This window comes from Lepidochelys olivacea (genome assembly GCF_965140295.1).
Source record: "Lepidochelys olivacea isolate rLepOli2 genome assembly, chromosome: 1".
In the NCBI taxonomy this organism is placed as follows: Eukaryota; Metazoa; Chordata; order Testudines; family Cheloniidae; genus Lepidochelys; species Lepidochelys olivacea.
The window spans coordinates 199,901,923-199,924,363 of record NC_140411.1 but is presented as its reverse complement, the minus strand read 5'-3'; the positions used below and the strand labels follow the sequence as shown (position 1 = coordinate 199,924,363).

General features: G+C 41.9%; 2 protein-coding genes across 2 annotated transcripts in view; one reads left to right on the top strand and one right to left on the bottom strand.

The window, feature by feature from the left end:
- The window catches only part of NIT2 (nitrilase family member 2), a 31,480-nt gene extending 16,728 nt beyond the window's left edge, over nt 1–14,752 (top strand). Inside the window, exons 3-10 of the mRNA XM_084644911.1 lie at nt 893–1,013; nt 1,157–1,245; nt 4,180–4,273; nt 5,803–5,877; nt 7,980–8,058; nt 8,906–9,004; nt 11,656–11,711; nt 13,741–14,752. Coding sequence (XP_084501037.1) covers nt 893–1,013; nt 1,157–1,245; nt 4,180–4,273; nt 5,803–5,877; nt 7,980–8,058; nt 8,906–9,004; nt 11,656–11,711; nt 13,741–13,832 — 705 coding nt within the window. The 3' untranslated portion in view covers nt 13,833–14,752. The remainder of the gene's footprint in view (nt 1–892; nt 1,014–1,156; nt 1,246–4,179; nt 4,274–5,802; nt 5,878–7,979; nt 8,059–8,905; nt 9,005–11,655; nt 11,712–13,740) is intronic.
- A 1,838-nt stretch (nt 14,753–16,590) lies between these two features.
- TOMM70 (translocase of outer mitochondrial membrane 70) overlaps nt 16,591–22,441 on the bottom strand; it is a 30,950-nt gene continuing 25,099 nt past the window's right edge. The window contains exon 12 of the mRNA XM_084644880.1: nt 16,591–20,494. Within this exon, the coding sequence (XP_084501006.1) occupies nt 20,341–20,494 (154 nt within the window). The 3' untranslated portion in view covers nt 16,591–20,340. The remainder of the gene's footprint in view (nt 20,495–22,441) is intronic.

Sequence of the window (22,441 nt, the reverse complement as noted above, 5' to 3'; positions counted from 1 at the left end):
TATTCTATTCAGCACAATTCTTTTCTCAGCCATTTAAAGAAATCATAATCTAACACATACCTAGCTAGATTACTTACTAAAAGTTCTAAGACTCCATTCCTGTTCTGTCCCCGGCCAAGAGGACTACAGACAGACACAGACCCTTTGTTTCTCTCCCTCCTCCCAGCTTTTGAAAGTATCTTGTCTCCTCATTGGTCATTTTGGTCAGGTGCCAGCGAGGTTACCTTTAGCTTCTTAACCCTTTACAGGTGAGAGGAGCTTTCCCCTGGCCAGGAGGGATTTCAAAGGGGTTTACCCTTCCCTTTATATTTATGACAGTCCCCAAATGTAAAATAGTTATGGGTAAGGACAAAGTCACAAAGTTCAGCCACCAGGTTAGCCGTGACATTATCGGGGATAGTGTTCCTGACGGCTTGTAGTCCATCTTTGTGTGGAATGTTGGTGTAGAGGGCTTCTACATCCATAGTGGCCAGGATGGTGTTATCAGGAAGATCACCGATGGATTGTAGTTTCCTCAGGAAGTCAGTGGTGCCTCGAAGGTAGCTGGGAGTGCTGGTAGCGTAGGGCATTTCAACTCAAGGTTGCTGATTCAAATTGTTACCAGATTGGGAAATATGCAGAAATTGTTACCATCTGTTTGGCCTTTGTTAAATGAGCTAGTGGTATCTCTTCAGTTTCCAGTGCAAAATTGTTCACATTAAACGACTATCAGGGTTGGTGCCAATTATTAATCTTCCTCTGGCCTGTATATTAGCTTATGAGTAACCTCATAGGCCCTCAGATATTATGTTGATGAGGGCCATTTAAGTACCTAGATAGAGAGGTTTCAAAGGCCACACCTTCCAGTAGTGCTTTCAGATTTTAATTTTGTTTCTTTGTTTTCCACTTCTAGGAATGTTTTAACTCTCCCTATAGTACTAAATATTTTCCTGAATATGCAGAGAAAATCCCTGGCGAATCCACGCAGAAGCTCTCAGAAGTTGCAAAAGAGTGTGGCATCTATCTCATTGGAGGTAGCTTTTTTTCTTAGTGTTTGTCTTCTGAGTTTAAATTCAGGTCTTAGTTTGGGAGCAGCACAAGCATTGCTTGTTTATTTGTGTAGCTGGATTGTCACTATATGTAATTGTTGGAAATCTGTCTTCTCTTCCTAATAAAGGATCCATTCCAGAGGAGGATGCTGGGAAGTTGTATAACACCTGTACTGTTTTTGGACCTGATGGTGCTATGTTGGCTAAGCACAGAAAGGTAAGAGAAGGTAGAAGCGTTTTGTTATCAGTGGGTTTTTCTTGATTTGGCTGTGGCTGATATTTGGCTGTGTTGTGTAGTAGTGATAGCTGCTTTGTTTTTAAGTCTACATCTAGGTTTTTAAAAGGAAGCCAACATCCACAGACTTCACAAATGAATATGAAGAACAAAAGAGGTAGTAGTTATGAGAATACATTGTGCTGTCATTTCATTATTATATATATGTAGTTTTCATCTGAGGATCTAAAAGAACTTTAAAAGGGGGGGTTAATATATTTGTTTTACAGATGAGGTAGGTGAGGGGCAGAAAGGTTAATTAGCTTGCCCAGTGTGACATGGCAAATCAGTGTTAGAACTAGAGTTCACACTGAAGTCAATGGCAAACTTTCCATTGATTTCAATGGGGGTCAGGATTTTACTCTGCCTCTCATTCCATTGCTCTGTCTATCTACAAACCCATGCTGTCACTATTTTTGCTATTACTATAACTGTTTGTTGTAAATAGATTTTTGGATTAATTTAGCCTTTTTTGTGTTCATAGAAGTTTGGATTTTTATGTTCTTATTCACTATTTGGTGAACAATTACAAAGAGTTTGTCAACAAATTTAATCTGCTGGGTTGTTCGCAAGCTGTTCACTTCCGCTCTCTGCTGTCTATGGTGAGCAATAGGTCACCCAAGTCATACTTGTGTATTGTCTGCTCCCTGATTGGATGTTAGAAACTTTCTATACAGGACAATAGCAAATAACAGATCCCCTTGTTTGCACACAGATACCCTGGCTCCCATGAGAATACAAGTGTTTGTCTGAAGAACACCCATTGACCAAACACTTGTGTGAAGAATATCGTTTTCTTATGAATAGTGAATAACAAGAGGCGCACAAACATTGTCACATTGAACAGTAATTCAGAACTTGATTGAATTAGGCACTGTTCAGCTAGGTCTAGTATTCAGCCACTCACCTATTCTGTTGCCCAATACAACATAACTGCTGCACTTGGGCTACCCTGTTAGATGATGTCACTTTAAAGTTATTTTCTTTTCTTCATTATTTTTTTTTTGTAGGTGTTGGGAATGTTTGTGTAGTTGGGTTTGTACTGGGAGTTGAAGCTTGTACTGGGCCATTATTTTTTTATTGTTTAATACCTGTGTAGCATAGCACCAAGAGGCCCCCCTTTTGCTAGGTAGAGGCAGAGCTGGTCTAAGATTTTTGGGGCAAAAGCCCCAGTCCTGCAATCACTTGTGCATGTGACTAGTCAGAATGAGTTTGATGGAACTTCTTGACTGTGGAAAGTTACTTGCCTGGGTAAGTTTTGCAGGATCGGGGTTAAGACCATGTTATCATAATTATCCTTCTCTTTGAACCAAGGTCTCAGATTTTACTTACAACTTCAATGTCAGGGTAATTTAAGTGTCTTTTAATATGTACATATCCCTTTGGAAGGTAGCTCATCTAATCTAATCTAGTATAAATGAGTGAGGACAGAAACTAATAAGTATAATTAAATAGAGGAACAGGTTGCCTATGGAGGTTATGGAATCCCCATCTTTGAAGATTTTTAAGAATAAGTTAGACAAACACTTGTTGGGGATGGCTAGGTCAGCAGTTCTCAAACTGGGCTGGGACCCCAAAGTGGGTCATGACCCCCTTTGAATGGGGTCGCCAGGACTGGCTTGGACTTGCTGAGGCCCGGGGCTGAAGCCGGAGCCCCACTGCCCAGGGCCGAAGCCAAAGCCTGAGGACCTCAGCCCTGGGTGGCGGGGCTAAGGTTGCAGGCCCCCTGCCTGGAGCTGAAGCCCTTGAGCTTCAGCTTTGGCCCCCCTGCCTGGAGCAGTGAGGCTCAGGCTTTGCTCCCCTCTCAGAGCAATGGGGCTCGGGTGGACTCGGGCTTCAGTCCCCCCTCCGGGGTTCGTGTAGTAATTTTGTTGTCAGAAAGGGGTCACGGTGCAATGAAGTTTGAGAACCCCTGGCCTAGGTATACTTAATCTGGCCTCAGCATGGAGGGATGGACTAGTCGTCCCTTCTAGCCCTACATTTCTATGATGAACAGAGTAGATAAAATCCTACTGCTATTTCTGAATGACTCTTTTCATGAAGAAATTAGAGAGCCCCAACAGGAGTTCTTTATTATTTGTTATGTCTTTAGCTAGTTTTACATAGTTTCTATTACTGCATCACACCAAAGACTTCATTTTATCTAGTAAGCAGTATTAAAAACTGGCATATGGATTAACTGGTGCACATTGTTTAAAAGGCATAGACGTTTTTTCAAATAGTTTAGGAAATGTATACACAAATCCAGGACAGGCTTTTGCGCTAAAAAATCTTGCCACAGTCCCAAAATACTAATTCAGTCTAAAAGAATATTTGATTGTGATTCTGATAAGGCACTGGTCTAGGATAATAAAATAGGCTAGAGCCGTGGTTCTCAACAAGGGGTATGTGTATCCTTGGGGTTATGCAAAGGTCTTTCGGGGGTACACTCATCTAGATATTTGCCTAGTTTTACAACAGGCTACATAAAAAGAATTAGCAAAGTCAGTACAAACTACAGTTTCATACAATGACTTGTTTGTACCGCTCTATATACCGTACACTGAAATGTAAGTACAATATTTACATTCCAATTGGTTTATTTTATAATTATATGGTAAAATGAGAAAGTAAGCAATTTTTTTTGTAGTAGTGTGCTGTGACACTTGTATTTTTATGTCTGATTTTGTAAGCAAGTAGATTTTAAGGGAGGTGAAGCTTGGGGGTACACAAGACAAATCAGACTCCTGAAAGGGGTACAGTCTGGAAAGGTTGAGAGCCACTGGGCTAGAGGATCCATAAGTTTAACATAGGCTCATACACAGTAGGGAGAAATCCTTGTTAATATCATTGTGCTGAATAATTTGTAAGGAGTGTCTTGGGTTATTTTTGAAACAGATTCATTTATTTGACATTAACGTTCCTGGGAAAATCCGGTTCCAGGAGTCAGAAACTCTGAGCCCAGGGGACAGTTTCTCTGTGTTTGATACTCGTGAGTATAAGAGAATCAGTTATCTTTCTAATGGGCCCTAATAAAATGACTGCAACCACCATCTTGACATTGTTTTACCGTAGCAGTAGTATTTATGTCAAAGTGTGCTACGCATTTGACAAACAGAGGAAGATAGAGAGTGCATTTTTCAAAAGCATCAAAGTCCTGTTATCAAATTAAGGAGCCTATCTCATTGGGAGTCAATGGGACTTAGGCTCCTAAATCTCCCAGATACTTATTGAAAAGTTTACCCATAGTCAAATCTATGATTTAAAAAGACAAAGACAGAGGGTGGTGGAAAGAGCTGCAACATCCAAACAAAATGATCTGAGCAGCGATAGACATGTATCATGTTGGTTCCATTCATTAAAGAAGATGGTTGTAATATTGTGTAACTAGAAGTCTTATACTTTAGTTGAACAAAAGGGTGAATTCTGTTTTTGTAGGGCCTCGTTTGGAGTGTTACACATGCCATGATCTGTATTTATAAATACAGTGGTATCTCACAGGAGTGATGTTGGTTTGTGGAGCCCTGGCTTTGCTCTTGTGGTTTGGAGTTCTGGTTCCATAATTCCCAGTTGCCTGTTCACAGATGGTGCCTAGACTACTGTAAGATTTCCTCTCCAATTGGAATGGAAAGAATGAGAAAAGTAATTACTGAAGCAGCTTTTCTGTGAGTGCTCAGTATTTCCATAGCACATACTGTCAGTTTACAAAATTAGTTTGAACAATGGAATCATTTTATTTAGGTCGTTTATATGGGCCTCATTACGCCCAAAAGTTGTCTTTGAAAAAAATAAACAAAGTGTTGGACTAGAGCTGACAAATTATATCCTGTGAGGATGGCATGGTAGTGGAGATTTCAAATTTTCAGCTAACATAGCAGAAAGTCCCATGTGATTTGTTTTATATCCACTCCCAAGATGACTTGCTGCCTTAGGTGATGCTTGCACTTGCTATAATCCCCACCAAAATTACCCTGTCCCATTAACTGAGCTCTCTCCAAATTATCAAATATCCCTTGGGCTGTGGTCATCTTCTTGCAACACAATGGGTTGTGTATGGGAGAAATCTCTTAGCAACAACTTTGTTGTTGTTTCAGTGCATGTAGTTTGTGTTTTTTCTTTCCCATCTGTGTGCGTCATTGAGAAGTTGATCAATAATTTTTGAGAAGATACCTATAAAACCAGACAGAGACATAACATGACAAGCTTTTAGTGGATATAGCTGCTTGATAAGGCAGATGTGACAGGGACTTCTTTCTATTCCCTAAAATAACTAACAATATCCACATTTTAAAAAAGAAAATTCTCAGACTGGTGCACTTTCTTGGGTAACACTTGCAGAAATTCACTGCAGGTACAGTGGTTGCAGATAAGAAAACACATGTCTAAAATCAGTGCACGTTTTTTGTGGTGGAAAGTATTGTACAAGAGCTTTCGTGATTGATGGATGAAGACCTGAGATTCCCTTCCTGCATTCAGCATGACAGTGACTTCTGTTTTGTGTCTCTTCTGTTTTGGGAACAGCATACTGTAAAGTGGGACTGGGGATCTGCTATGACATCCGATTTGCTGAGCTTGCTCAGATCTACGCACAGAAAGGTGAGGAAGTGTTGCTGAGTAAACTTGCCCAGATTTTGTACAGCAGGGGCTTGCCATTAATTGAGAGGTGACCCATCCATACAGAACTGTTTCAGAAAAAGTGTTTCTTGCTGTTCAATACACAGCTGCATACATAGGGTCAGACCCCATGATTATCCACAAACTGCATAGATAGCATCAGGAATAGCGCTCATGAGGTTCTGGTCCAAAAATACAGCTATCTGCTTGGCTAGTCAAAGGAGCAGTGTCTCTCATTGAGACAGTAGGGAGGCTCTGGTCCTACATGAATACATCAGAATATCAAAGATTGATGCATGCACCTATTCCTGTGAGCCAGTGCACAAAAGTATTCCCTGTGGTTTACTTGGTATAAGTGCATATACATACCCCTTTGTGGAGGTTCTGCATATTCTAACCTGTTAGGGATACTGATGTCTTTAAGTAAATACATTCAAAGGAACTTCCTCTCCTTTCCTCTTCTCTCCCAGCCCAGCCACACTGTTCCCCCCCCCCCCCCCCCGGCTATGTGCCAGGGTTGATTCCCAGGCACTCAGCTACTGGGGAGGATGGAAAGTTCCTGACTTAAGGGAAGCAGGACAAATCAGGACTCTTAGGAGGAACTGGTCCTGCTTTACCTCCCCGCATGCTGCAAACTACCCTCCAAAAGCCAGATTTGGGGGAGGGGAGTGAAAGGACTGCATGGCTCATGACATAAAAGGGATGATGCACATCTTCATATAATGGTCTCTCTCCCCTTTCTTGCATGCTTTGATGAGCAGTGAAATAGTTAATAATGTTGCCATTTTAAAATGTTAGTACTGGGTTTCAGAATCATTGACCCATTGAGATAAATCAGGCTGTTCATGTCTCTGGGCTGTCACTTTAGGCTGTCTGCAGAGTCCAAGCATCTGATATTTGCTGCACAATATGAAGGTTTTCTTCACAACCATAAGGAGAAGAGACTTTCTCCTCTTTAAGGGAGAACTTAGATTCTGGAGAACAAGATGGCAGCTGCAACAGAAAGATACCAGTTCACTGAGTCACAGTGAACTGGACCAATTCCTCCCTGGCCTGGCTTTTGAAAGGGATGTGGAGGAAACAGGTCACATGAAGAGGTGAGGCTAAAGAGGAATAGTCCTGGATCTTGAGGTTGCCAGGGTGGGGAGGCACTGAGTTTAGCTGAGAGGATCCTGTACAGGAAATCTGAAGAGGACAATATTCTATCCTTGGAGGAAAGCACATCTGTTATAATATCTGGGGAGTGCTCCCAGAGGATGATAGGCAGCAAGCCTGCTGCCAGGCTGCTGTGAAGAGTCAATACCCCCTACACTTCCCAACTGTGTCATGGCTTTTAGCTGACTTGTCCTGTCCTTAATTACATTCATGCAACTTACAAACTTTAGACAATGTAGAAGTTAAAGGCCAGTGACCTACAAAGCATTTTAAAAATGAGAAAATATATCACTCCACGGTGACTGCAGCTGATGGAAGAACGTTGGGCCTTGTGCTACATACAGGAGAGAACTGGGTTTGTTAACAAGTCATGACAGCTGGGATCAGCCCTAGTAGTCCACATTTCTCTAGTGCCTTCCCTCTGAGGGTCTCAAAATACTTTCAAAATATTGATTTGATTTAGCCTCACAGCACACCTGAGAAGATGTATTGCCTACAGATGGGTTAACCAAGGCACGCAGACATTAACTTACTTGCCCAAGACCACACGGGAAGCCTTTAGCTAAGCGAGGACTAAAGCCCTGATTGCCTGTTGCTCAGACCATCCATCCCTGCCTATTACTTGGCAATAAATATAGCACTGAGCAGCATTGGTTTTGAGTGTCTAAACACCAGCTGCCCTCTTTTATTAGAAGGTGGGCCAAGTTTTAATAGCTAAGTACAAGTCAGATTCGTGGTGATCGAAGTGGTCAGGTAGCCTGTGCTGGCTGACTCCTAAAGCCACTACGCTCTTTGACACAACTTACCTGATTGACTGTGCATATTTCAGTGGTGCAGGGAAACTGCAGCTCTGAACTGCGATAACCATGCTTCCCCCATGACCATTCTTTTGTTATCTTATAATACCGAGGCATTCTTTTTTAACCAAGGTTGCCAGCTGCTAGTGTATCCGGGGGCTTTTAATATGACAACTGGACCAGCCCACTGGGAACTGCTGCAAAGAGGACGGTAAGAACTAAATAAAAGCCTTTCCCTCCTCTTCCTGAAAGGGATTGTTGAACTGACTCAGAATTTTGTTTTTAAACTGTATTATTTAATAAACAACTGGGCTTTGGTGTCACATGATTCTTTCTATCCTAACTCCCTTATGTCTGATAGGCCATACACAGCACCAAATCATTCCCACCATCAGTAGGAAAACTCTAATACTTCAGTCGTGATATAAACACCTTTGGGCCAATCTCTCAGATACCAAGCTCTGAGAAAGCACTTTTCATCTGTACACCTCCGAGTGCTTTACACAGAGAGGTAACCCAGATGGGGAAGCTTGAGGCACTGAGAGGGAGAAAGGGGTTAATTCTAAGAGTTGCTTGCTGTGATTTTTCCCAAGATCAAGCTGAGTCAGTGAAAGTCAGGAACAGAACCCATATCTCCTGAATCCCAGCACCGCTTAGTCACTTAGTTGGCATGTTGGCTCCTGTGTTACTGTCTAGATCCTGAAATGTAGGCAGTGGTTGGGATTCAGACTGAGTGTGATTCAACCAGCCATCCCTATTGAGCAAAGGACTTAAACTGGCATTAATGGGAGTTTAAATGCTTTGTGCCATTCAATCTGGTCCACTTGGCGTATAGAGATTTCTCCCATCCTGAGTCTCTGGATTTTTGCCTTGCTGACCTTCATGTTATTTATGGTTTTGGCTATTTTGTATTTCCTAAAATGCAGCAAGATGGAAAATCCACATCACCTCTTTGGCATAATTTTTCCTTCCCTTCTGTTTGTTTTTTTCAAATGCAGCGAATCTGTGGTGTACAAAGATGTGGACAGTAATTTTTTCTTGTCCTTCTTTGAATGCAGAGCGGTTGATAACCAAGTCTACGTGGCTACTGCATCTCCTGCTAGGGATGAGAAAGCATCTTACGTTGCCTGGGGACACAGCACTGTAGTAAACCCATGGTAAATGGAGAAGAATAACTGAATTTTTCTGCTAACCAAACTTTAAGGGATACTGTCAAACTTCTGTCTGAAAATGTTTCTACCTACTCTTAAAAGTATCATCTAAGATTCCTTTAACTGAAAATGACACACAGTTCTCTACTCTATTTTTACCATTAACTTTATGCATCTGACAGCACCTTATGTATAGCCACTTTGCTCTTTGTGGGGGTTTTTCACATAGCAAAAAGGAACGGAGAAACTTAGATAAAATGTGGTTGTAAAAAGACAGAAATTGTCTGGAGAATTCAGAGGTAGGGATTAGGCACCTGGGATTACTTCACCGATAAAAAAACATAGGCTGGATTTCAAGTTGTTCTTGTGTCCATCTAAGGAAATCTGTCATTAGTTTAGTTCCTTAAGCTAATACCCAGCGGAATTGTGAAATAGCCATTAAAAGCAGGATAGTAAGAATATTTAACTTCCTGTGAGCTTGTGCAGCCTTTTTCTAACTAACTGACAGCCAAGTTATATTTTTCCTTTAAGTGTAACAAAAAGACTACAAAAATAAAATTACTGCTCAGTAGAAATATTTTAAAGCTAAAGGGAAGCAAACCTTTTACCGCAATGTGATCATGGCTGCTTAGACCAAACAAACTGGGTTTGGGTGAGTGATCAATATCCAATAACAAATAGGTTTAAAGTTTTCCTCTGAATATAACTGGAGCTGCAGTTGGCCCTTTGAAAGCTTTTTACCTGGATTAAAAACTAATCTCAGTGTATCAAACTCTGCATCATCCACTCTCTAACTAGCTTGATATTTTTAATTTTATTTACAGAGAAGAGAGAAAGATCCAGTTAAAAAACAATTGAGTATATACCATAGTCTTGGGAAGGATAAAACAATATATTCAAGTTGATTATCTCATCACATTCCACAAGAAATCTACTCATTTACGTGACACTTACGATAATTATCTGTATAAGAGTATTAAAAACCAAACCACCATTCAGAAAAGTCGGACTGTGTGCAGAGTATTATGTGGTTAATTCCAAAGCTGAATCACCTTGGGAGCTGTCTACTAGAGACTCCTTAACTAGAGCTTTACAAGGCTTTGGCATCATAATCAAAGAATAAAATGAACTTGATCTTTGAGACAGAATTAGCAGGGTGTAGACCAGATAGCTCAGAGTGTATTCCATAAGCAGCAGTTATTTTCATCGATGAGCCTGAGTAGCTTTGGGTAAAATCAGGAAAAATATGTAACCAAGAATCTTTCTAGGCAATAGTTACCATTTTTCTTCCAAATAATTAACTCCATTCATGTTACTCATCAGCTAGAAAACTGCATTCTAAGTTTTCGTGTAAAGCTGAAACCTGTTTATCTGATTGTTGGTGCCTCAGCCCTTTCACTCAGCACATAGTAATGCCTTTGCAGCTAACAGCAGAGATGGTGAAAAAGAAGTGTCTAGGATCAGTAATGTTTGTTTGTTAATCCGGACTTTAAAATATGCCTGCCTGGCTCCTTGCAATAACACACTAGCAGAATCTGAGATGGGAAGGACTTTTAGCTAGTCAACCCCCAGCATGAGCAGTAGTGCTGGAGTATCAGGGGGCAGCCGTGTTAGTCTGTAGCCACAAAAACAACGAGGAGTCCGGTGGCACCTTAAAGACTAACAAATTTATTTGAGCATAAGCTTTCATGGGTAAAAACCTCACTTCTTCAGATGCCAGTATTGCTGGAGAATATCTGATGCTAAACTGATCCTACAGATAAACTTTGCCTGTGTAGCAAAGACCATTTTTTTCTCCATATAAAGTACTTTTAGATATATAGATTCAATGCTGGTTTGTCTACAGAGGATCCCTTCTTAACAAGAGCTATGTACAGCCTTATTCTACTAGAGAACTTGAACCTTTGAAATGTGAACTCTTTTTTACTTCAGATTGAAGTGGTGCAATGCATTCATGCTAGCCATCCTGTTTTGGTGCTCGCACACATCCATCCACTTGACTCTGTTGCAATGGTATGTTCTTCTAAGTACCTATCCTGCAGCTCCTTAAAGTGGTGGATTGTGGGAGATTGCTTAAGGTCTTGTGCCGTGTCCAGGAGGCTTCTGGGAGTGGGAGATCAAAAACCTGCTGTCTGCTCTGACACTGTAGTGGTGCAGAATGACATAGTGAGGAATACAGGAGTGCTGAGACCTACTCAGAGTGTTAATCATCAAAGTGCGGATACAATTATGGAGGGGAATCTAATGAGGGGCAGTCTTCATAAAGCACTGCAACTCCCGAATGACTTGCAATGTGTGCATTATGCTTGCTGATTTTTTAAAAAAAATCTTCTGATCCAATTTCTCAGTCTTATTACTTAGATTCATTTTACATGTTTCTCAGTTAAAACCAAGTGCCCGTGGTATGCTCGAATCTGAAAGTGCTGTACAGTAGGGGGAACATTCTACTTTTCAGGCTCCCTCAGTCCCAAGAGAACTTGTGGGTGTGACCATGACCATGTGCTTAGATTAACTCTTAGATTGTATAGTGGGGGGACAGGGACCATCTTTTTGTTCTGTGTTTGTACAACACTCAGCACAATGGGGCCCGGGGGCCCGACAGGCTCCTAGGTGTTCCTGCAGTACAAATACTAAATAAATATTGTTTAATTTTGCAGGGGGGAAGTCATAGCCAAAGCTGGCACTGAGGAAACTGTTATCTACACAGATATAGGTAAGCCACTGGGTTTTTTTTTGTTCTTTCTTCCCCACCAAAAAAAGAGGAAAAGAGAAACTGGAGTCAGTGAGGCTAAACCACAGGTCCCCAAACTGTGGGGTGCGCCCCCCTAGGGGGCACTGAGGGGGCCCAGGCCAGCCACCATGGGGGGCAGGAAGTGCCACCCAGCTCAGCTCCTGGCTCCAGCTGCTGACCCTGCACCCAGGATCCCAGCTGCCAGCCCCAGCCTCAGCCCCCTTACCCCTGTCTGCGTCCCCCTCTCCAAGAGCTGTGGCCCCACAGAATGTGGGGCGGGGAGGGTGAACATGGGGGGACAGGAAGTAAGAAGTTTGGGGACAACTGGGCTAAGCAGACCAAAACCCTCTGTAAGCTGGGCATCCTTGGGCTCATCTGACCCTATGCATTTAGATGTGGTATGTTCAAGTTTTATTTTCCTGTTTCTAAAGCCTTTCTGGTGAAAGGTGAGAGCCTCGTGGCTGGCCCTCAGCTTCAGAAACTGAAGGCTTCTAGTCATTCACAGAAACTGGTATAACACGGGTAGCAGCAATGCCAGACCCTGCCAATCTGCCTCAACACCGACCTGGAAGGCTCTCCTCTAGGGGCAGAGGGAGCTCAGTCTCCATGAGCCATTCAGTCCTTAGCCTCTCTGCCAAGACCACTATATATGGTGCCTAGCCTTATCTGTGCCTTCTGGGGAACAGCTCCGCAACTCGACAGGCAATACAAGCGCTCCCCACTAGGCCTAAGTAGGCCCAGCTATCTCTCTACGAGTTTGGGATAGGCACCCTCCGACTGGCACCCTAGAGTGTCCAGCCCTATCCCCCTGGACACTCGCAGTATTCAGCTTCGCTACTTCCAAAGAAGCAGTGCACCCCAACTTATCAGTTACGCCTCCGATCACTGCTCTGCTTAACACACAGCACTTACGTTTGTAGTGAAAACAAGTAAAAGTTTATTTAATGAAGTATAGTGTGCGAGCACAGCAATTGAAGTGGCAGCAGGTTAGAAGTATTGGAAACAAATGGCTACATAGAAAATCATAACACAGATTCTAGAACCTAGACTTACTTAACTGGAGACTTTCCTGTCTTCGAGAGAGCAAAGCTCACGCAAAGTCCTTCCAACATTTTACAGCCTGGGTTGGTTGTGATCTTCCATTCGTGATACAAATCACGCTGCCCGTTTGCTGCCTCGGTGAAGGATCCAGCATGTCTGTTTGCACCCCAGACATATCAGAACAAGCCTTACTGGTAAACCGGATCTCCCCTTTTCCCCCAACTTATTTTGTAAATTTCCTCCCTTGAAGATTTCACAATCTCTTGATCAGCATTTGGCTCAGTATGCAAATAGGCATCCAGTGTGAGACATATGGTGCTCAATACATACGTGACCAGCGAGAGGGACAAGCATATTACCCCCTGCTTTAAAGAAACCTGTCCTAGACGTGTCACCACCTGGGTACCTGCCTTCCAAACATAATTTTTAATATAGACACAACTCCTTAAGTATTATCTGTCCATGCCTTTTGCAGTGATTATGATGGCTACTGGCTCTGAATGGAAACCCCACAGGCCATCCTTTAGTGAATTATTATGCATATATCTGACCCCAGGGATCCCTGTGAAACTCTCTGCACCATGCCCTCTGCCAGTTGGCACCAAGAGATTTTTGGGTCACAGCGTCAGTTGTGATGATGGTTTTTGTGATCTAGCCATTGACCATCCACAAAATGCACAGGCCCAGATTGGTCAAACCCATTCAGACAAGTTCCTGTTTACCTGACTTGTACAAGTCAGATAATGTACATATCTCCTGCCTTGCATAAGCATCAGGCTCTGTGTTTGTGCACGCAAGTCAGGTGTACACAAATGCGTGCAGGTTTGAAAATCTCACTAATCCTTTTTCAGTTCCTCCAGCTCTGGACAGTCCCTTTCTCATGGATGTTTGTGTACAATGTGGTGCACGTGCTTTTTTCCAAGTATCAGTTGGAGTTTGTCTGAACAATTTAACTTTTCACTTTTTACAGACCTGAAGAAGCTTGCAGAAATCCGCCAGCAAATCCCCCTTCATACTCAAAAGCGCTCAGATCTTTACAGCGTAGAGGCAAAGAGAGAGTGAGGCTTCATGCATACAGCTCCATGCTCTTCAAAACTCAGCTTGAGAGCAGCTCCTTTGACATTTGCTTGTATCTTCAGACGGAACAAGACCGTAAAATAATCATTTTCGCAAACTACGACTGACCTTGCATCCAATACCATACTGTTAAGCAAAAAAGCACATGCTGGTCTAATTCTGAAATGAACCCTAAGTGAAGCTGAATAGAGGTGGCTTGTGAGCTGGCTTTTCTCTCCTTTCATACTTTAGCTATTTCCTGGTACTTTACAAAGCCATGAGTTACTGCTGGGGCAGAGACTTGTGACAGACTAGGCTCCCAACTCAGCGATAGCTTTGCATGCAGCTTTTGAACACTGAACCTTGTCTAGCTGAGGAGGAATGCTGGCCAGGACCCTGCACTTTCTGAAAGTGCCATGACGCTTTTAGTTTCTACCCAAACGATTATTGAAGGTTTAGTATCTCAACTGTATTGGATAGGAGTGAGTCCTGCAATGAGGCTTGAACCCACTGTTTTGTGGTCCAGAGGTATGGCTAACACCGCCCCACTGACACATACCGAAGTTATATTTTCTGTATGCAATGATGTAAAATCAAAGGTGTTTCTTCTGTGCCTGTCACTGTCGTATCTAGGCATCAGATTAATAACTGACTTTTCTTCTCCTTCCTTTCTGCCCTGTGCATCCCAGCCCATGCATAGAGGATCCCTTCCTACTACCATTTGCTGCTCCTTGGAAGTTCTCTAGCACTTGCCTCTGTCTTCCTGCCTCAGGTTCTCTCTGGAGCCTATTGCTGTCGGCCCTTAGCTGGCTGCAGAGTGGGAGGGAGCTGCCATTTTATGCAGGATCCTTGCAACTGTGTTCAGCATCAGTATTTACCAAGTTAATTTTTGCACTGTTCTTTATATTAAACACACTATTATTCTAGGCTGGTGCTTGTGTTTAATGCAACAAGAGGAGCTGGCGTGGATTCTTCTGCAACCTGGTGGTGGTGGTACAGCATCCTTTTGACAGGCTATAATAAACTCCAGTTAAACAAGATTGTGACTTTAGATGGCTCCTGGAATATCTTACCACCTTGCAATGTACAATAAAGCACTGATCAGTAGCCCTAATAGAGGGTGTGATCCTGCACCCCTCTGGGTGTGGAATTCCCTCTCATGGGGGAAGGGATTGCATGATTGGGCTTGTTTTAAATTGCAGATAATTAAAGCAAAACTAGTATGTAAACAAGTGTCAGGGTAGCAATTTTGGTAAATAGGGTTAGTGGAAAATCTGTAATAACTCCCCTCAAGAATGTGGGACACCCAGGATGAGAGAGGAGGTCATCACGCCACCTCCTCTCCCCCCCTCATCATATTTGCTTTGGTCTCCCTGACTTCTGGAGTTCTCTGGACAATCTAGACCCATTCCCTTGTCACTTTAATAGCTACTTCTCAAGAGCTTGTAAGCAAGTGCCCAAACTCTCTTATGTAAACGTTTTTTAAAATGTAGTAGATCAGTAGTTTGTCACCATTAGCTCATCTAATAACAAGCTACTCCTCCTCTTTACTGCTGTAAGCAATTGACTCACTCTTAGCCTTTACACAAGTCATTCAATTTAATTTCTAATTGAGTCTGAGTTAGTTTTCGCAAAAAGAAAAGGAGGACTTGTGGCACCTTAGAGACTAACCAATTTATTAGAGCATAAGCTTTCGTGAGCTACAGCTCACAAGCTGTAGCTCACGAAAGCTTATGCTCTAATAAATTGGTTAGTCTCTAAGGTGCCACAAGTCCTCCTTTTCTTTTTGCGAATACAGACTAACACGGCTGCTACTCTGAAACCTGAGTTAGTTTTGTAACTAAAGCCAGACTCCAGTAATGTAAACATACTAAAAATGAGGGGCCAAATTCTGCCCTGTGACACCAAGGAACAGCTAGAATATCTGCAATGGATTAATTCCAGATTTAGAGTAGTGCAACAAAGGTTTTAGGCCATTATGTCTTGTATAACTTCCACTTAGCAGGTAAGTAATTTTCCACCAAAACATGCTAATGATGGTGCAATTCCTGGCTTTGGCAGCTGGTGGTGCAAGTTTAGTGATGTGGAATTCCTTTTCTTTGTGTGGCAGGACTCAATGTGCACAGACTTTGACATACAGTACTACCTAAAGTGGCTTTTTTCTAATGGTTAATTATGGCTCCTGCTATTTTGAACTGAATAATTTGCAAGCAGAAGAGGTGGTTAGAAAGGTACCTTCTGCTGAGGAGCTTTTGGAAACAGGCCTATTGCTGGAATTTGATTTCTAAAGCAGAAAAAACAATTACTATTCTCCAGCAACATGTGCCTATGCCAGAGAGACACTGAGCAACTGAAAACAACTGAACAGGTGTTTGCTGTACTAGCCAGCTGGGAAGAGATGCGGCCTGTCAGCTGCAGAGGATCCTTCATTTCTTCACTGTTCCTCTCACTGAAATGAGTGACAAATTTCAGTAACATGCTTCATCATGACAAACTGGCAGTTTAAGGAGCTAAAATACCTTTGCAACAAAACAATGTCTTTTGTGCTACCAACTCTGAGCATAAGAGACATTATTTGCCGATTTCCAGGGTTTACAGTAGCCACTCTCTCGCTCTCTCAAAAAAAGCACCATAACAGTGGCTGCACGTCACAAGGCCTTTCTAATAGCAATGACAGCAGCTTGCTTCTCAAATACAAAAATAGTTTCAGCACCTTGTTTTCATTAAGTATACACACTACATAAGAATTCCCCAAAACAGACTCTAAGATGAAATGAAGATTTATTAGTTGAAAAATATAAGATTTAGCAAACAATGTACCATTTTGAGTCTAGTTTAATATACATTTCTGCAAGGAGTGACGCCCTGAGCCTTTCCTGTCTTAGAGTGCTGTCTGCCACCCTCAGCATGATGATAACCCAGGTCAGCATATAGGACTTATAAACACACCAGCTATTTGTTTCATTTTTAAACTACAGTGTCTGACAGTAAGAAGGATAAGGTTTTGGGGGGTTTTTTTGCTTCCCATGCAGCAGAATGTAAACTCAAGTTTATTTTTCACCTTTAGAGGATTAAAAGAAGCAGGATTCTACATCGCCTAATTCTTAGTTTTGCAAATGTAAAGTGCAATCTACATCTGGTGGTAGGATAAAGAGAAAATTCACAGAGAGGCAGGGACAATTTTCCTAGAGAGCCAAACTGGAATAACAGTTCTCAGTTTGATAGAGGTCACAAAATGATCATAGCTGAGGCTCAAATATAGCAGTTTTGAGCAGGTGGCAACCTTCTTCCAGCAGCTCTTGCTGTGGCTTATTGCAGCCACTTCAAAAGGATATCAGTGTGATTGGGGGGGGGGGGGTTGGATATTTCTGGTTTTTCACACAATCAAAAAAAAAAAAAGCCTTCCCATACCAGTCTTATGTTATTTAAGAGTTAAAGCAGTCACTAATACTTTCTGTGCTGATGAAAGACACACTTTATTAAGGCGCTGTATTATATACATATGCATCAGAATTCTATAAATATAGAAAACCACCAGCACTGCACCAGGATCAGCATATTCCCCCAAGTTCAGCTGCCAGGGAAAAAGTAGTTTTAGGAATGACAAAAAACAGGGCAATATCTTGCATTTAGACAGAAGGCAGGAAAGCTGGTATGAGCACTGTTGGGAGGTCTGGGCAGAGCTATCCCTAGCAATTCAGCTGCTCTCACGCACCAGTCCAATAGAATATGTAGGCCAGTTGTTGAATAGTAACAATTTAGTTTTGGAAGCCTGCCTTAGTTCTTCACCTTTGAAACCTGGGTTCAAATCCTGCTCATTTAAGTCACAAATGAAGCATGATCTCTTGCTAACCTCCATTTATGCACCTTGTGAACTATTTATTTGGCATGCTTCTCTAAGACTCTTTGCACAAGAACTAGAATAGCAGGGATTTTACAAGATCAGGATTAAGCTATATGGCAGAAACATGTGGGGAAGCTGCTTCTCACAGTACCAGGTGCACCAAGCCTGCATTAAGGTCTGCAGTATCTGTGGCTCACTTTCCCTAATTATGTATTTAAATCAACTATGGAAAACATAGGAATTTTTAAAAGCTGGTTTACATTCCTGGCTTTAAGGCAATCGGTCACCCCTACAGCATGCTATTACTGGGATTTTGAGCAGAAACTGCAGACTGGGGGGTGTGACTGTAAGTGGAACGCAGACTGCTCAATTTCCTCACTAGCAATTGGATGGCCTTTCCTCATGTTAAGTTCTTAACATTGTGCCCAAGGATGTCACAGGTTGGGTTGTTTATTCATCCCACTCATTTTTGGAGGAGAAATGGGGAGAAGACAAAAGGAAGTTTTGAATATTCATTAGTTAGAATCCGTTCCTCCTAGATTCACAGAAACGTTGTTTACACAAAACAAGCTTCCCGATTGGTATATCTTCCCCTTAGCAGGTAAGTAATTTTCCACCAAAACCTGGCCTTATTATGTGAGAGAGAGAGAGATCTGAATGTAATATTTATTTGGTGACTTTACAGGTGATAAGTCATTTACAAAAACAAATTACAGACAAATGCAGCTTCAGCTACCTGAAGAACAGGCAACAGTCCGTGAGGTGGAATGCTGGTAATAGGCACCACATGCTTTTTTCTCTTTAATCTTTTGGAGGAAGAGGAGGAGAAGGAGGAGGAATACCTGGCTCTAGTAGATAAGGCCATGCAAATAGAAACCCTGCTGGAGAACAGGATACAGTCAACCTCAGGAGTCGTTTCTGAGAATTGGGCAGGTTTTTGTTTTCAATTAACAGAAACCCGGATTGAAAGTTTCATAAGCAGCCCAGTGCTGCTCTTTAATGCAGCGTCCTTTGAGACTGCTTGCGTCTTCAACCACCTTTCATTCCAAACCACTACCACTGGTTCAGGAGCAAATGACTTCCTGAATCATGTGTAAATGGGAGGATTAAGCCACTATGTCTCCAGGCCCTCCTCTGTCCCATCATTCAGAGCAATTGCTGGGAGAGAAGAGGAAAGACAGGGAGGCTGAGGTAAAAAAATACAGCTTGCCCATTAGATGCCAGAGCTAGCGGTTAGTGCCTGATAGTTTTGCACTTGGTTAGCTCATTCCTTTAAATGACATAACAGATTAGAAAGTCAGCACAGATTTGCATATATTTTGGGGGTGGAAATAAGACCCAAAATTAAGGGTATGAAATTTGATGAGATGCAAGATATTAAGAGTGCCCTACATCCCATGAAGGTAGTGGGAGGCAATCATGGACTGACTTTGGTTCCAAAGAGTAATGAACAGCATCTACAGTCCCCTTTACAATTCCTAACCAGAGGAAGACTTCGTTTATACTAGTGTTCTAAGAAAAAGTCAATCAGAACGAACGTGCTGTTCACTGAACAATGGTGTTATTTGTATAGAATATTTGTAGTTTTAGCAAATACGGTTTTCTAAGTAACAAAAAAAATTAAATCCAAATCCATTATTGGGCAGTTCAGACTAAGCTTTGTTCATTTTCTCATCCAATCCTGTAATAGGTACTTACAAACACTTGGCGAGAACAAGGATGTATGCATTTCTTGAGTTGAAATTTAAACAGCATCTTATCTGTAACATCTAGGCCAAAAGTCTGAACAGGCCCAAGTTTGAACTCAGACACGACTGTACCTTGGCAGTTGCAGTCTCAGCAGTACGTTCAGTTTCTTGAAAAATTCGCAGCAGCACTGGGAAACTTTTTAACAATTTCCACTGGCATTAGAGTGAGGACAACTGTAGAAGGAAAGGGCGTTTTCCTTTTCAGCATAATCTATGCTTTACGTGGAAAGCTTTTTTAAATAGCTCTCAAATATAGTACACAAGTGCTTTTTGGGGAGAAGGAAAGGACTACCAAAGTAACCTCTTAATAGCTGCCACAGGACCCTTTCTAAGTAGTTATGCAGAGGGTGGAAGAGGTTGTAAGGGAAGATTGTGCATGCTTGGATGTATTTACAGGGTTTGTCTTCACATCTATTGGCTTTTTAAAAATCCCTACAATTAAATAGTTTTGTAAATTAAGTTTTGTTTTTGCAAAACTAAAGTCAAGCCATAGAAATTAATTGCATATAAAAGAAACCTATTTTACAGCACTATTATTAACTATAAAATCAACAGGAAAACATGCTGTAAAATTCTATTTTGATAAAACAAAAATCGCCCACAACATCACCACCCAAAAATTAAAGTCTTTATTTGCATGGCCAAAATATCCTTTATTCCCTTGCAACTTTGTTTTATTTCCCTTAACAGCTGGTAAGGTTTCCACTGCATAGGGAACAAGTCGCAGCACAGCATACTTCCTTGAACAGCCACTCCCACAACACCTAAACATTTAACAGATGTAACAAATGACAACACCACGAACGGGAAAAAACTAAGTTCCACCATTCAACATCGTTTGCAACAGTGTCTTCAAGGCTAGGTTGAAGTGGGCAACTTTACGTTTAAAAGGTCATTCTCTCCCTTCCCCCCCATTGTTTCTTTACAATGTTGGCGGTTTCAGTCCATACTTCTTTGCAACTTCTGTCTGGGCATAGGCAGCATCACAGAGTGAGTAGAGGTGGGCCATCTCCATTTCAGATTTGGCCAGGTTAATAGCTTTGTTGAACATTTCAATGGCTTTATCCAGATTGCCTCTGAAATAAACCAGATCATCATCAAATTAAGACACTAAATAACATCTTACATTTCTATAGAACCTTTATTTCCAGAGAGTTTACCAATCCACAGGTATTGCACGAGTGAAACGCAGCAGCAAGTTTGGCAACCAAAGACAACACAGGGGAGGGAAACACTTGTCTTACGGGTCATGTTTTGAAGTTTTCAGACTAGAACTTTCCATGATTGATGCAGGACAGCACAGATTTAACTAGCTTTGTTATTACTCAGCTACATCATCTAGAGGGACATCTTTCAGTGGACTCTATGACATGCCAAAAAGGGGGAAGTTTAGGGGGATGCCACGGAGAAGTTTTCAATCCATGTCCTTGAGGAAATGGGCTCTGTCGCCCCATAAAAGCAAATGTATTGATCTTGTACTGAAGTAGCTTAGTAGTGGCCTTCTAATCAAGATGGTGGCTCAAGTAACGCAGATTAATTATTCTAAACAAAACTGCTTGCAAATTATTCCCGGCAAAAAATACAACTGTCTGCTTTTCTGATGCCCATGTATCTCATGGACTTTGTCAGAATCTACACTGCCCAAAACACTTACTCCAACATGCTATTCTTTTGTCTTTACCAAGTCAGTTTGTATCCCCTTTGCAATTCTTCCAAGTTCAAAAACTCAAATAACTGGAGGAAGGGGTAACAGGTAAAATACTGTAAGAGGTCCTAGCCAGTTGCCAGCTAACTGTCCTTGTCCATACTAAGAGCAAAATTGTTTCACATTTTCCCAGCATAATGAATTTTCACAGTTGTAATACTAGTTGTTATGTAGCACTTTCTATCAGTAGATCTCAAAGTACTACAAAGGAGGTCAGTATCATTATCCCCCTTTACAGATGGGGAAACTGAGGCACAGCCAGCCAGTGTGACTTGCCATGGTCACCCAGCAGGCCAATAGATCAGCTGGGACTAGAACACAGATCTCCTGACTCTCAATACAGTGCCCTTACCATTAAGACACACTGATTCTTAGACACGGCTTAGAAGGGAAGACAGAAAGAAAGAGGGCAGAGGATGAGACTGATAGGCTTGGTCAGAGGGGAGACAAGAACTCTTTACTGAAACTCAACCAAAGGGGTCCCATGAGTATCTGGCTTAGCTGCCAAGTTTATGACTAGATATTCTGCAAGTAGTTTCAATTTGATTGCTCAGTTTTTAGTTAGACTATTTTGGAATTTCAGGCAAATAGTCCCAGAGAGGTGAAACAACCCTCAACCTCTAAGAAGAGTTAGTCAGGGCCAGGGAGCCTAGTCTGCTCGAGCTTCTTGGGGAAAAGGGCATGGATTAAGGAGTCCTCTCCCATCAAGAGATATTACTTGCAGAACTGTGGTTTAACAGAAACACAGAGAATGCCCATTAGTCTTGGATGTGAAATGAGTTTGAAGAGCAAGAAGGGACATGTAGATGGGAATTTAAGTTCACTAATCAGAGCAGTCTTTTTTGCTTTTCATAGGCGTAGGTATGGATATTTTGAAGGTCATGCCAAGGGATGTGGAGAGGTTATTTTTAAGAAACAACTTTCATCACCGCATTACTACACCCTAATTGACAAAATCCTATCACCTGAACCTTAGCTGATCTATCTGCCCACCAAAAACTGTATAAAAGATGGCCCTTGTATTTAACTTGCTCCTCCCACACTCGGCATGTAAATGTTAAAGGCTGAATTATGACTGGAAAGCAATTCCTTGAATGCAGTGTGTGAAACCTGCACTATATCAATTACAGAAAAAGGGTTACTCCAGACACCATTCTTATCTCAATAGCACAAACTTCTGGGGGAGTTTATGGGGTCACTAGATGGTGAAATGCCAGGGAGAGGGAGGATTTTTCCCAAACTTTACACCAGGTAACTCTTGGGTCCTGCCCCACAGCTTCCTATTGTTCAGAGCTCCTCTCCAATACAAAGAGGTTTT